The sequence below is a fragment of the Moschus berezovskii genome, chromosome 5, assembly GCF_049115385.1.
Source record: "Moschus berezovskii isolate FMDL1 chromosome 5, NW_MosBer_1.0, whole genome shotgun sequence".
Taxonomy (NCBI): domain Eukaryota; kingdom Metazoa; phylum Chordata; class Mammalia; order Artiodactyla; family Moschidae; genus Moschus; species Moschus berezovskii.
The window spans coordinates 77195158-77208386 of record NC_142464.1 but is presented as its reverse complement, the minus strand read 5'-3'; the positions used below and the strand labels follow the sequence as shown (position 1 = coordinate 77208386).

The following is a 13229-nucleotide window of genomic DNA, read 5'->3' as shown; positions in this document are numbered from 1 at the left end:
ATAGCATATTAAACAGCAGAGACATTACTTTGCCAACCAAGGTCCATCTAGTCAAGGCTGTGGTTTTTCCCGTGGTCATGTATGGATGTGAGAGTTGAACTGTGAAGAAAGCTGATCGCCGAAGAATTGATGCTTTTGAACTGTGGTGCTGGAGAAGACTCTTGAGAGTCCCTTGGACTGCAAGGAAATCCAACCAGTCCATTCTAAAGGAGATCAGTCCTGAATATTCATTGGTAGGACTGATGCTGAAGCTGAAACTCCAATAATTTGGCCACCTCATGAGAAAAGTTGACTCATTGGAAAAGACTCTGATGCTGAGAGGGATTGGAGGCAGGAGGAGAAGGGGATGACAGAGGATGAGATGGCTGGATGGCATCACCAACTCGATGGACATGAGTTTGAGTGAACTCCGGGAGTTGGTGATAAGCAGAGAGGCCTGGCGTGCTGCAGTCCATGGGGTTGCAGAGAGTTGGACATGACTGAGCGACTGAACTGATGTTGTACACCTGAAACTTATGTAACACTATACATCAACTATACCTTTAAAAATTCCTTTAAATGAAGTCCTCTGCAAAGTAAAAGTAAAAATGCTGGTTATAACAGGCTATAACTGCTTCTAGAAAGGTGCCCATCTGCGGGCAGTCTTTCAATCGGCTCTGTGTCAAAATCAACCCTCTGGTCTACATCACTGAGGCTGACCCTGCCACACACTCACTGCCTCCACAACAAAGTTTTTAAACTGAAATCCTGAATCTTATTTTATTTTTTTTCTTAATATATATATTTTATTGAAGTATAGTTGACTTACAGTGTTTCAGGGGCACAGCAAGGTAATTCAGTTATACATATACATTTTTTATATTATTTTTCAGATTATTTTCCATTATCAGTTCAGTTCAGTTCATTTCAGTCACTCAGTCGTGTCCGACTCCTTGCAACCCCATGAATCACAGCACGCCAGGCCTCCCTGTCCATCACCAACTCCCAGAGTTCACTCAAACTCATGTCCATCGAGTCGGTGATGCCATCCAGCCATCTCATTCTCTGTCGTCCCCTTCTCCTCCCACCCCCAATCCTTATAGGTTATTACAAAATAGTTTCCTGTGCTATACAGTTAGCCTTTGTTGCTTGCTGGATATCTATTTTTTTCCGAATTTTAGATATAAGAAAGAGGAAGATTATACCTCAACAATTTAGGAAGAGCTTCTATTTAGGCTTTCCCACTGGATTTTGGAGGCGGGCATGGGAACCCATTCCAGTATTCTTGACAGGAAAATACCATGGACAGAGGAGCCTGGCAGACTATAGTCCATGGGGTCACAAAGAGTCAGACATGACTGAAGCAACTGAGCATGCACACACTGGATTTTAGAGTCTTGATCCATAATTAATATTCCTACTGGACTTATTTTATTACTTCTCCTTTAACATTAAACAATGGTGATGTTTACATTAACCAGTTTGTCCAAGATGAAAATAAGGAGAATCAACTTTAAAAGTTGGTAGACTCTCTGTTAAAAAGAAAATAGTCTTCCTTAACTATTTGTCAATTATTTTGTAGCCATGAATTTATCATTAGTAACTGTGGCATAAGGGGTGGTACCCATTAAATATTCTCCGTGCTTTTCCACATTTCTCAGGCTCCCTTACAGTTAGACAGCAGCCACACAACTAAGTCTGCCCAAGGGACAATGAGTGCAAGGGCTGTGTATGATGTAGGAGCAGGGCAAGTTCTCCACTCCCTCTATTCCCCTTGCAGAACCTTCAAGGTCCGGTAATGAGGTGGCTGCTCCATCTGATGGAGGGCACCTGAAACTAAGCCAGTGACAGACAAGAGCTACCATCAGACTTTGCATGAATGGGAAAGAAGTCTCTGTTCTGTCAAGACACTAAGGTTTGGCATTTATTCATTACTGGCCAGTAAATCACTGCAGATGGTGACTGCAGCCATGAAATTAAAAGACACTTGCTCCTTGGAAGAAAAGCTATGACCAACCTAGACATTATACTAAAAAGCAGAGACATTACTTCTCCAACAAAGGTCTGTCTAGTCAGAGCTATGGTTTTTCCAGTAGTCATGCATATATATGAGAGTTGGACTATAAAGCTGAGCACTGAAGAATTGATGCTTTTGAACTGTGTTGTTGGAGAAAACTCTTGAGAGTCCCTTGGACTACAAGGAGGTCAAACCAGTCCATCCTAAAGGAAATCAGTCCTGAATATTCATTGGAAGGACTGATGTTGAAGCTGAAACTCCAATACTTCAGCCACCTGATGCGAAGATCTGACTCACTGGGAAAGACCCTGATGCTGGGAAAGACTGAAGGCGGGAGGAGAAGGGGACGACAGAGGATGAGATGATTGAATGGCATCACTGACTCGATGGACATGAGTTTGAGCAAGCTCCGGGAGTTGGTGATGGACAGGGAAGCCTGACATGCTGCAGTCCATGGGGCTGCAAGGAGTCAGACACAACTGAGCGACTGAACTGAACTGAAAGAGATAAAGGTCCTGAAGGGAAGAAAAGTGTTCTCTATAAATTTAATAACAAGTTGAACCCTCAAGAATGTGGAAGGGGAGGAGTAAAGGGGGGCAGGGAATCTGTTTGTAGACACCATAGCAATGACAACCTTTTGAGAGGGTAATAGGTAGGGAGGCCAGAGGTCCCCAGGCAGCAGGAGGAAGTAAACTGCAAGTGGCACACTTTTTTTTTCCCATCTGTGTTGAGGAAACCAGTTCTGCCTAAGACCAACCTCTTTTGTCTTTTCTCAAACCTTAGGCTGATAATGGCTCAACAAACCAGTAATCATATTAATTGTTTTATGGCTGGGGATGACACACCTTGGTCATCCTATCTCAAAAATGCATATTGTGGGAGACGGGCCTGGTGAAACTCCCTCAGCCTTGAGGTTTTTATTTGTCTGATTAGAAGCTGGCTAAAGGGCTTCCCTGGTGGCTCAGAGATTAGTGCATCTGCCTCCAATGCGGGAGACCCGGGTTCGATCCCTGGGTCGGGAAGATCCCCTGGAGAAGGAAACGGTAACCCACTCCAGTATTCTTGCCTGGAGAATCCCATGGATGGAGAAGCCTGGTTAGGCTACAGTCCACGGGGTCGCAAAGAGTCGGACACGACTGAGCGACGGGATGGACTGAACAGACATAAAATGCCTGGGCACTCTTTCTGTCCCCTTCTGATGTCTATGTTAGAAGCTTTCCCTATCTCTGTTATACTTTATTAAAACTTTGCTACACAAAAGGCTCCAAGTAATCAAGTCTCATCTCTGACCCTGGATCAAAATCCTCTCTTCCAGAGGTCACGAATCCTGATGTAACACACAGCTCGCAGTAGCAACCTTTCTCTTTTGTACTTAGACTCAGGCATGTTTTGGCATAAAAGCAGGCTCTATTTCAACCACAGAGATTATTCTATAACAAACAGAGGACACCACTTTAAGAGCTCCTTTTGTGTGCTGATATTTAATATGTTGTTTTCACTTGTTAGTACAGAATTCTATAGCACAAGGGGAGAGTAGTGCAAGAGAAGCATTACCTCCCCATATAATACTTTTAGTTTCTCCCCATTGCCCTCAGGATAAAGTCCGAACTCCACAACACACCACCCACGGCACCCGTCCCCTGGCCCCCACCAGCCCGTCTCCTCGGCCTTATCTCATGCCCACTCCCTGCCTGGAAGTATTCCAAGTCTCCCAAGGTATGCTAGCTTTCTCATGCTTCCCAGCTTCTTGCACACAGCCTTTCCTCTCTCCCTCATCCTCTTCTCCAGCTAGAATTTCATCACTAAGATGCAGCTGACATTTCTATTCCCAGCACCTAGCACAGACAGACATATTGTAAAAAAAAAAAAAAAAAATTTGTTTGATGAATAAATGTACACTGCAGAAAAAGTGTGAATATAGAGTATCTCACCCAAACATACCAGGAGCTAAGTAACCATTTATTCAATTAATTCTTAAACTCCTAATAATTGGCTCAGTTATTGGTTGAACAAGAAGGAACTCTCTATGGCTGTTCCACTAACATTCTCAATAACCACAAAGGAGGAAAACTAATTCTGCAATTCATGTGTTTACCACAACTCGTCCCTGAGTCTCCAGTGGAGTCCAAATTTTAAAGACCAAGTAATGCAATAATTCAGCATCTCTTTAATAACGAAAAGAAAATGAGGTGGTGCTGTTTGCTGTTGTTTTTAGGATTTGCTTCCCTGGGAGAGGAGTGGGTTGGAAAATATTTCTTCCTGAAGTTAAGATAAATATAACTTAAAAAAATAAAATCAAGCAAGGAGAAGTTTTGCCAAAGGCACAGAAGATTGGTAGATGTTGTAAGATTAAAAACAAGCCAAAAGATAAAAAACGCTTCGGGGCAGAAAATTATATTTTAAAAGAACTTACTGTTTCTGACAATGTAGGAGACAAGGAAACAGGCTGTGTATGAGATGATGGTGATGGCCGGATAAAGGCAGAGGGGATAGGAGTGGATAAAGAAGGAAATTATATTAGAGAAATTAAGAAGAAAAACTAAATAGGATCTAATTGTTAATCCAAATGATGGCTAGTTTGGAAAACAAATAAAATTCTGCATTGTGTTTTAGAATTAATCTGTTCAAATTATTTATCTAGTTCACTTGAAAATAACTTTTCCCAAAGGAATAACTTTAACCATGTTCCTAATTCTAGAGGAATATATACTAATAATTGGTATATTATTTTGCTTGAATATATATATATTGAATATATATTGATATATATTTTGCTTGGTCTTTTCTTTTGCTTGAGTTTATCAGAACTCAATTAGTGTGGTCACAGTCAGAAAAATCAACCTTCCATAGCAAACATAATTTGAAGCTTTTAAGGAAAAAACATAGTTCTCTACAACCAATATTTTGATAAATATAATTTGCTACAATGAGTACTCTTCATCTTAAGGATTCAAGGCCAAAGTCTTTGGAACTAATAAAATAACATTGCAGTATTACAGGGAAACTCTTAGCAATTGACTGAAACTCAAACTGTAGATGACAAGATGTTGAATAAGTCTCAACGTAACCTAAATTTTGGAAGGTGCTGTAAAGAGATTTTCTCATTGTCTTTCTTTAGTGCCGCGCCCCAGCCACCTGCCACACACACACACACTGTTCAAAATGCTTGCACCCTCTCACTTGTGCTCCTGATCATTAATCCTGGCTTCTGGTTTCAATTTTAAGAAAAGTTGAATTAAAGATATTTGGGGATCATTTCTGGGCTTCCTTGCTAGCTCAGGGGTAAAGAATCTACCAGCAATGCAGGAGATGCAGGAGACTCCAGTTCGATCCCTGGGTCAGGAAGATCCCCAGGAAGAGGGCATGGCAACCCATGTCAATACTCTTGCCTGGAGAACCCCATGGACAGAGGAGCCTAATGGGCTATGGTCCATAGGGTCACAAAGAGTTGAACATGACTGAAGCGACTGAACACACAAGGCACGCACAGGGATCACTTCTAACTTTACACTGAATATGAGGTTTTTCAGAAATGAGTCCAAGGAACTGCGTGTCTGGGAGAAAGGTGGTAGCATTCATGATTTATTGAACAACTACTAGGGGCCAAAAGTGGAATGAAACAGAAATCTCTGCTGTCTGGAGCTTACATTTTAGGGTGTGTTGGGGGAGGGGAGGAAGACTAATAAACAAAGTAAAAGAGTAAATCAGTAAAAATTAGAAGAGGTAGATATTATGGAAGAAATAAATCAGAGAAGGGGCACAGTGGTTCCAGGGGTGAGGGTGGCTGCTCAGTCCAATACAGTCGCCACTGGTCATATGGGACTAGTTGAATTCAAATTAGACTTCAACGAAGTTAAAACTTCAGTTCCTCATTTTGCACTCATGGAATTTCGAATGCTTACTGGCCACCATGTTGGACAGTGCTGATATAAAGATATATATAGAATGTGTCCATCATCATGGAAAGTTCTGTCAGACAGTTCTGCTCTACAAAGAGCAAGGAGTCTAGTATTGCTGGAGTGGTTGAGCAAGGGAGAGAGTAAGAGCCAACATCACAGAGTTTAAAGGAGCACAGTTGTACAGGAGCTTGATGGCCATTGCATGAACTTTTTTTTCTGAGATATGAAGTTTGGAGAGTTTTGCCATAGGAGTGTAACTTGATCTGACCTGGCATTTAGAAGAATTACTTTTTTTTTTTTAAGTAACACAAATAAAAGATGACCAAAGGTGTACAAGTGTGGCAGCAGAGGCAGGGACGGTGTGGAACATGCTTCTGCACAAGCTTAGAAGCCAGTACCAACCGATTCTGCGGGTGAGAAAGTAGCGGACTCTGTCATGATAAATACTGTGACTAATGGAAAGAAGTCTTCCCTGGTGGCTCAGAGGTTAAAGCGTCTGCCTCCAATGCGGGAGACCCGGGTTTGATCCCTGGGTTGGGAAGATCCCCTGGAGAAGGAAACGGTAACCCACTCCAGTATTCTTGCCTGGAGAATCCCATGGACGGAGAAGCCTGGTAGGCTACAGTCCATGGGGTCACAAAGAGTCGGACACAATTGAGCGACGGAACGAATGGAAAGAAGTCAGTGTTTGTGGCATGGGAGAAGCTAGGGTCAGTCTTACACTGACTGGACTTTGCAGTGACAATAGCACAACTGAAAATGTCCAATGGACATCTGGAGAGGTGAGAGCTCAGATGAGAAAAGGACCTGAGGATAGATATGATAGTCATCAGAATAGGGCTAAGAAATGAAACAGGAATGGAGGTGGAAGAGAAGGTTTCTAAAGTCTGCCCTTGAAGGACAACTATGAGAGGGGTGTGGGTAAGACAAGGAGACAAATAAGAGTCTTAGAAAAATGCAGGTGTCGACAGTCAAATGCGATAGAGATGCCAGAAAGTTGAAGAGAAATGATGATGCCCAAGGAATGGCCACAAAATTTGGAAAGGCACTGATGTCTAAGAGTGCAGTCTCTACGAATTATATGCATGCATTGGAGATGGGGAGGGCCACAAGTGAGGAATCTAAATAGACATGGTTTTGGGGAGAACAGAAGAATGGGGTGCAGCACTGTTAGTGAGAAGAGAGAGTACAATAAACTTGGCCATTTCTCAGAACTCACAGGTCATTTCTAAAACAATCATTTAAAAAAATAAAAAAATAAAACAATCATTTAATTTGGTCCAGCCACTACCAGTTTGTGTTCAACATTGTCTAGTGACAAACTGAATACACGTTTTAATGGTCCAAGTTAATTTAGGTCACAGGGCAAGAAAAACATTTTTTATAAGAAGTAGTTTTAAGAAGGGAAAATACATGTATTAGGATTTGTTATTCTCATCCTCTGAGATTAAGTAATAAGTAGCCCAGGGACGGGGGAGCCTGGTGGGCTTCCGTCTATGGGGTCACACAGAGTCGGACACGACTGACGTGACTTAGCAGCAGCAGCCACTTTTAAAGGCAGGTGGTGGGGGGAACCCAAGGCTTTGTGCTAACAGTGAATTTCGATTTTCCTGTAATTCTGATGGAGAAGGAATAATTAATATTGCTTCTTTAAATGTGGGCAAATGAGGTAAACACTAGAAAAGCAGACTAAGGAGAAAGCCATAGTGATTTGAGCTCCCCTCCTCCCAGGAGCCTGGTTACAAGGTGGATAGGAAAGTCCAGGGACTCATGATGGCAGGCAGTTGCATTTTCCTGGTAGGATTTCAGAAACAAGCTAATCTAAACTCAAAAAATTGAGATCCAAAAAGGAACTTCACCCATCATCAATTCCAGTCTCCCAGTTAGCTGAGGAGGTACTGAGGACTAGAGGTTAAATAATTTGCCCCCAATGATTCAGCGTTTGTTGTTGTTGTTTGTTGTTGTTTAGTCACTAAGCCACCAAGCTTCTCTGTTCATGGGATTTTCCAGGCAAGAAAGAATACTGGTGTGGGTTTCCATTTCCTTCTCCAGGGGATCCTGCAGACCCAGGGAATGAACCAGCATCTCCTACACTGGCAGGTGGATTCTTTACCGCTGAGCCACCAGGGAAGCCCCAATGATTCAGCCAGTTCTCTGCAAAGTCAGACCTAAAAGCCGGGTGTGGGGTGGAGGCTGATTCTGGGTCCCCAGCTCTTTTTCCTGCATTGTTCTACTTGCTGTGTGAGAGCAGGACTCTCCTTTTTTTAGTTATTGTTCAGTGGCTAAGTCATGTCGACTCTTTGCGACCCCATGGACTGTAGCCCGCCAGGCTCCTCTGTCCATGCGGATTCTCCAGGCAAGAATACTAGAGTGGGTTGCCATGCCCTTCTCCAGGGGATCTTCCTGATCCAGGAATCAAACCGGAGTCTCTTACATTGCAGATGGATTTTTTTTTACCAGCTGAGCTACCGCATAGAACTCTCCTTCTTAAGACAGACCAACGGAAGCAAATTATGCATTGGAGTTCTACTATCTGGATGGGGAGATGAACAGGAACTGGAGTGGGGTGGGAGTGGGGTGGGGGTGGGGGGAATTAATGAGATTTGAAGAACCCTACTGGGTTTGATGACAGAATATTGGCTTACAAATGCCTTGACAACAGGCCTTCTGAAATCTGCCCTGGTGTTGAAACTGCCTTACTTGCCATGCTGATCAGCACACAGGTGAAACTCACAAGGTAGATTAGTGTCCGTTTCATTGACTTCTGGGTACTAACTCCTGGGTATATTTCTATAAAAATCTTATCCCCAGAGTGGGAGACTTGCGCAAAGGCAAGAGGAGGGATGTCATAATAATTCGCGTCGGGGTATGGGGGTGGACTGCAGGCGGAGGGGACTAGAGGAAGAGTGACAAGCTACACCAGACCCGGGTTGCTCGCAGCGCTTTCCCGTTGCTAGGACCGCCAGCGTCCTTGGCTACCGCTCGTTAAAACAGGAGCTGTCCTCTGCTACGACCAGTCCAGCGCTTCGCAGACCGCGCCACCTCGCGCCGGAAGGAGAAAAAGGAATCGCATTTCCCTGCTTCCCTCGGTGCGGGTCCCAGTGAGGAGTCAAAACGGCGGGACTTGGCAAAGCAGTCACCCGGAGGCCGGTCCTAAGAACCTCCCGCCGAGGGTTGTGCCAGGAACTAGAGAGAGGGCGAACCCCGGGGTCTTCCCCTCTGACTCACGTTGTACTCCCTCAGCCAGGACTCTAGCTTGTCCTGCAACGATCGTAAAGCTTCGTTGGAGACCAGTCTCCTCAGGTTATCTGCCATCGCTCGCCCTTCCGCTCGGCCCGCTCTGGGAGGTGGGCTCGCGGACCGCGGGGTGGGGTGGCGGGAAGGGTGTTCTCTTCCCGAGGAGCTCAGAGCGCGGCTGCTGTTTCCATCCTCCCCGCTCGGGTCGGACGGGGCAGGGTTCGCGAAGCCGGGGGGAGCTGCCCTGGGCCACCGCCGCCGCGCCTCATTCGCTGCCCCGCGCGCGGTCTCCCGGCTCCCGCGCGGCCGCCGGGAGCCAGGACGATGAATACCCGGGCGATTATTAAACAAACCTTGACGTGAGCGCGCGGCAGCTGGGGACGCGCGCCGCCCGTTTCCTGGCAACAGCCGCGCCGCCGCCCAGCCGCCTCGCAGCGCACCGTCCGCCCGCGGCCCCGCCGCCCCGCATCCCTCCTGCCCCCGCCCGCCCGCCCGCGGGTCCCGGGCACCGCCAGGCCGCGCCATGCCGCTCTTCCTCATGCTACTGATGCTCGGCCTCATGCTGCTGCTGCTGGTGCTGCTGGTGGCCGAAAGCGAGAGCCCCCAAAATCTGTGAGACTCCGGGTTGGGCCGGCGGCTGGAAGACGCTGAGACTCCAGGTGGCAGCCGCCCGACCCTGATGGACAGAGAGGAGCCCGCAGTGTGGCAATGCTGGGCAGCCGGAGGCCTCTTGTCTAGGAAAGCAAAGGTTCTTTCTTTCTAGACGTTTTTGGTTAGGCGGTGAAGAAAGTTGTTTGGCTCCTTCCTATATTCTTTCACTTCTCAAGACTTTACTTCTTCCTTTGTAACACCTCGGATTTGGTGGGTGCCCAGCTAAATAGAGTTTAGCTCCAGGATGTTCATAAATTAAAGTCAATCAGGTTTAAATAAGATTTGGTCTGTTTTTAGAATCATTAAGCACTCTAAAGTTATTTAATTATGAATTCTCTAATTGAGACTATGCAAGTTTAGAGCCGGTTTGGCGCTATTTCAAAAGGTGTATTAAACCACAGTGGTAGTTTGGACTACTTAAGAAATGAAACCATTTCAACCACCATTAAGTACTTTAGTACCCTTATTTTCAATGTCATCAAATCATGTGCAGATTGCAAATCATCCTTATCTATCTTTTTTAAAACAGATCGGGTGGAAGCAGGACCTCAACTAGCTAGTCAGTTAGCTAGTTTAATTCAGTTTCTTTTTTTTCAGATATTTAAGAATTGTGAACATTGAACATGTCCACTGACGGTAAACTTAAGACTTTTTGCCCCCTCCCGGCTTTTTTCCTCTTAATTAGTGATTTTACTGTCCTCTGATAAAAATGAAAGGCTCATTCTGGAGTCTGTGTTCCTACTATCTTCTGTAGACCACAAAATAAGGACTATAAAAGTTCTCACCACAAGAAAAAAAAACTTGTAACTATGTCTGGTGATAGATATTAGTTAGGCTGATTGTGGTGATTATTTCACATTATATACAAATATTGAATCACTATGTTGTACATAATGTATTATTTTAATTATATATCAACAAAAAGAAAAAACAAAGAATATAAAAAGAACACACATTTTATCATAGTGCAATAACAATTGCTAAAGTACAAAAAATAAATATTCATTACTGTCTTTCTTTAAAAAATATAAAGAATGAGGAAGGCAATGAAGAATCTTATAGATTTCTTAATGCATATTTTTATAGGTAACTGGAATCTTTGAACAGTCTGATTTACTTATTAAAAAAAACCAAGTTGGAATATTTGCTTAGGTCAGACTAAGGGATAAATCCTCCTCCTTGCTGTTACACTTTAATTAACCACTGGTTCTTGTTTATATCATCTCGCATGCCAGTGTGCTCAGTTGCTTCAGTCGTTTGGGACTCTTTTATGACTATAGCCTGCCAGGCTCTTCTGTCCATGGGATTGTCCTGGCAAGAATACTGAATAGGTTACCATTTCCTCCTCCAGGGGATCTTCTCAACCTAGGGGTCAAACGGCGTCTCCTGAGATGGATTCTGAGCCATCTCAGTCAGTCAGTCAGTCATTTCAGTCGCTCAGCCATGTCCGACTCTTTGCGACCCCATGAATCAGAGCAGGCCAGGCCTCCCTGTCCATCACCAACTCCTGGAGTTCACTTGAACTCATGTCCATCGAGTCAGTGATGCCATCCAGCCATCTCACTCTAGGAAGCCTTTATATCATCTTACTATAGTTCCTACTTCACAGTGTTATTAGAGACTAAATAAGATCATTCATGTGAAGTCCAACACAGTGCTTGACATTTATAGCAAATGCTATAAATTTGCTTCCTAAATGCTATGATCACTATTACTACAAATGTACAGCAGGTCACAGTACTAATATTAAACAGAGAAGAGTAGGTTGGAAACATATAAACAGTAGGTTTGCTGATTAAATAAGTAAATTATTCAATTGAATGTTTCATAATAGAAATCTCATTATTGAACAGCTAGTATCTAGGAATTATTACTATATAATGTTGAGTGAAAAAAGCAGGTCTCTAAATTATATATATTGTGTTACATCATACAACATGAGCCCAAGGCATGATTATGGATGATTTTAATTAGTTCCTTTATACTTTTCCGATTTTTAAAATTTTCACCATGAACACAAACTGCTTTTATGAAAACTTACTGAGAAACATATATCCAAAAACTTGACCACCTTCAGAAAAATGTTACTCAAAATATCAATATTTAAGCCAACTCAAAATAGAATATGTTTTGACCAAATGTTCATATTACCCATTTAATAGACGTATAGAGTCTTAGGTTGGAATGAGTCTGAAATCACTTTAGAATATGCTACCTGACCTTATCTTTACAATACTTGACCACCACAACTAGATTCAAGACCCTTCAGGTTTCCCCATCATTTCATGCACCTCTTAGTTTCCATAGAGCTCTGGAGCATGGTTGTCCATAGCAAGAACTTGATGCTTACTAATAACAAGCATAACTCTCAAGTACTCAAAACAAAGGAAACGTTTTACATACTTATTCATTATTTATCCCCCTAAAACTTCCAAAAGAGGATCTCAGATCGCTTACAGTAAAAGGTTTGTAGAAAACGTCTTTGTTAGATTTAGAAAAAAATTAATGAAAAAAAACAAATATGCCCCCAGTTTAAGCCTGTGTACTAATACTGAGTCTTATTTTACATTTATTTTGGGGCTTTGTGGCAGTCAAGAAAAAAGGGAAAATGGGTGGTATGATTACCATTTGATTTTTAAAGTACACATACCAATTCTTTGAATGAAAGCACATTTTTTGGTACCAGTTCTTAAATATGTTTATTTTCCAAAGAGTATAGAATAACAGATGAATGTATCCTTAATAACCTCCCCTTTGTAAAGAAAATACAGAAACAATCTTCATGTGACTTTCTTGCAGTCACCTTTGATCAATGCCAATAGGGGTAACACTAGAACACATGCCATTAAAGAGAGGGCCAAACAATTGACACCCCATTTCTTAGCTCTCTGGTGATATTACTTGATACAAGCTTAGAACTTCCATACCTCTAGGAATAAGAAGATATCCTCATAAGTGCCCTTAATGATGATCCCTTCCTTAGAACTTTTGATGGGCGCAGGATGGCAATCAATTTAAGAGATAGTTATAGTTTCTGGTCTTACGTTTAGCTCTTTAATCCATATTGAGTTTATTTTGGTGTATGGTGTTAGGGAGTGTTCTAGTTTCATTCTTTCACAAGTGGCTGACCAGTTTTCCCAGCACCACTTGTTAAAGATACTGTCTTTTCTCCATCGAATATTCTTGCTTCCTTTGTCAAAGTTAAGGTGTCCATAGGTGCGTGGATTTATCTCTGGGCTTTCTATTTTGTTCCATTGATCTCTATTTCTGTCTTATGCCAGTACCATACTGTCTTGATGACTGTGGCTTTATAGTAGAGCTTGAAGTCCGGCAGGTTGATTCCCCCAGTTCCATTCTTCTTTCTCAAGATTGCTTTGGCTTTTCGAGGTTTTTTGTATTTCCATACAAATTGTGAAATTATTTGTTCTAGCTCTGTGAAAAATACC

General features: G+C 43.0%; 2 protein-coding genes across 2 annotated transcripts in view; one reads left to right on the top strand and one right to left on the bottom strand.

Moving 5' to 3' along the window:
• Positions 1–10043, bottom strand: part of SPATA18 (spermatogenesis associated 18) — a 52242-nt gene extending 42199 nt beyond the window's left edge. The window contains exon 1 of the mRNA XM_055434944.2: positions 9124–10043. Within this exon, the coding sequence (XP_055290919.1) occupies positions 9124–9693 (570 nt within the window). The 5' untranslated portion in view covers positions 9694–10043. The remainder of the gene's footprint in view (positions 1–9123) is intronic.
• Positions 9179–13229, top strand: part of SGCB (sarcoglycan beta) — a 39466-nt gene continuing 35415 nt past the window's right edge. Inside the window, exon 1 of the mRNA XM_088836333.1 lies at positions 9179–9198. The gene's annotated coding sequence lies outside the window, so the exon portion shown is untranslated. The remainder of the gene's footprint in view (positions 9199–13229) is intronic.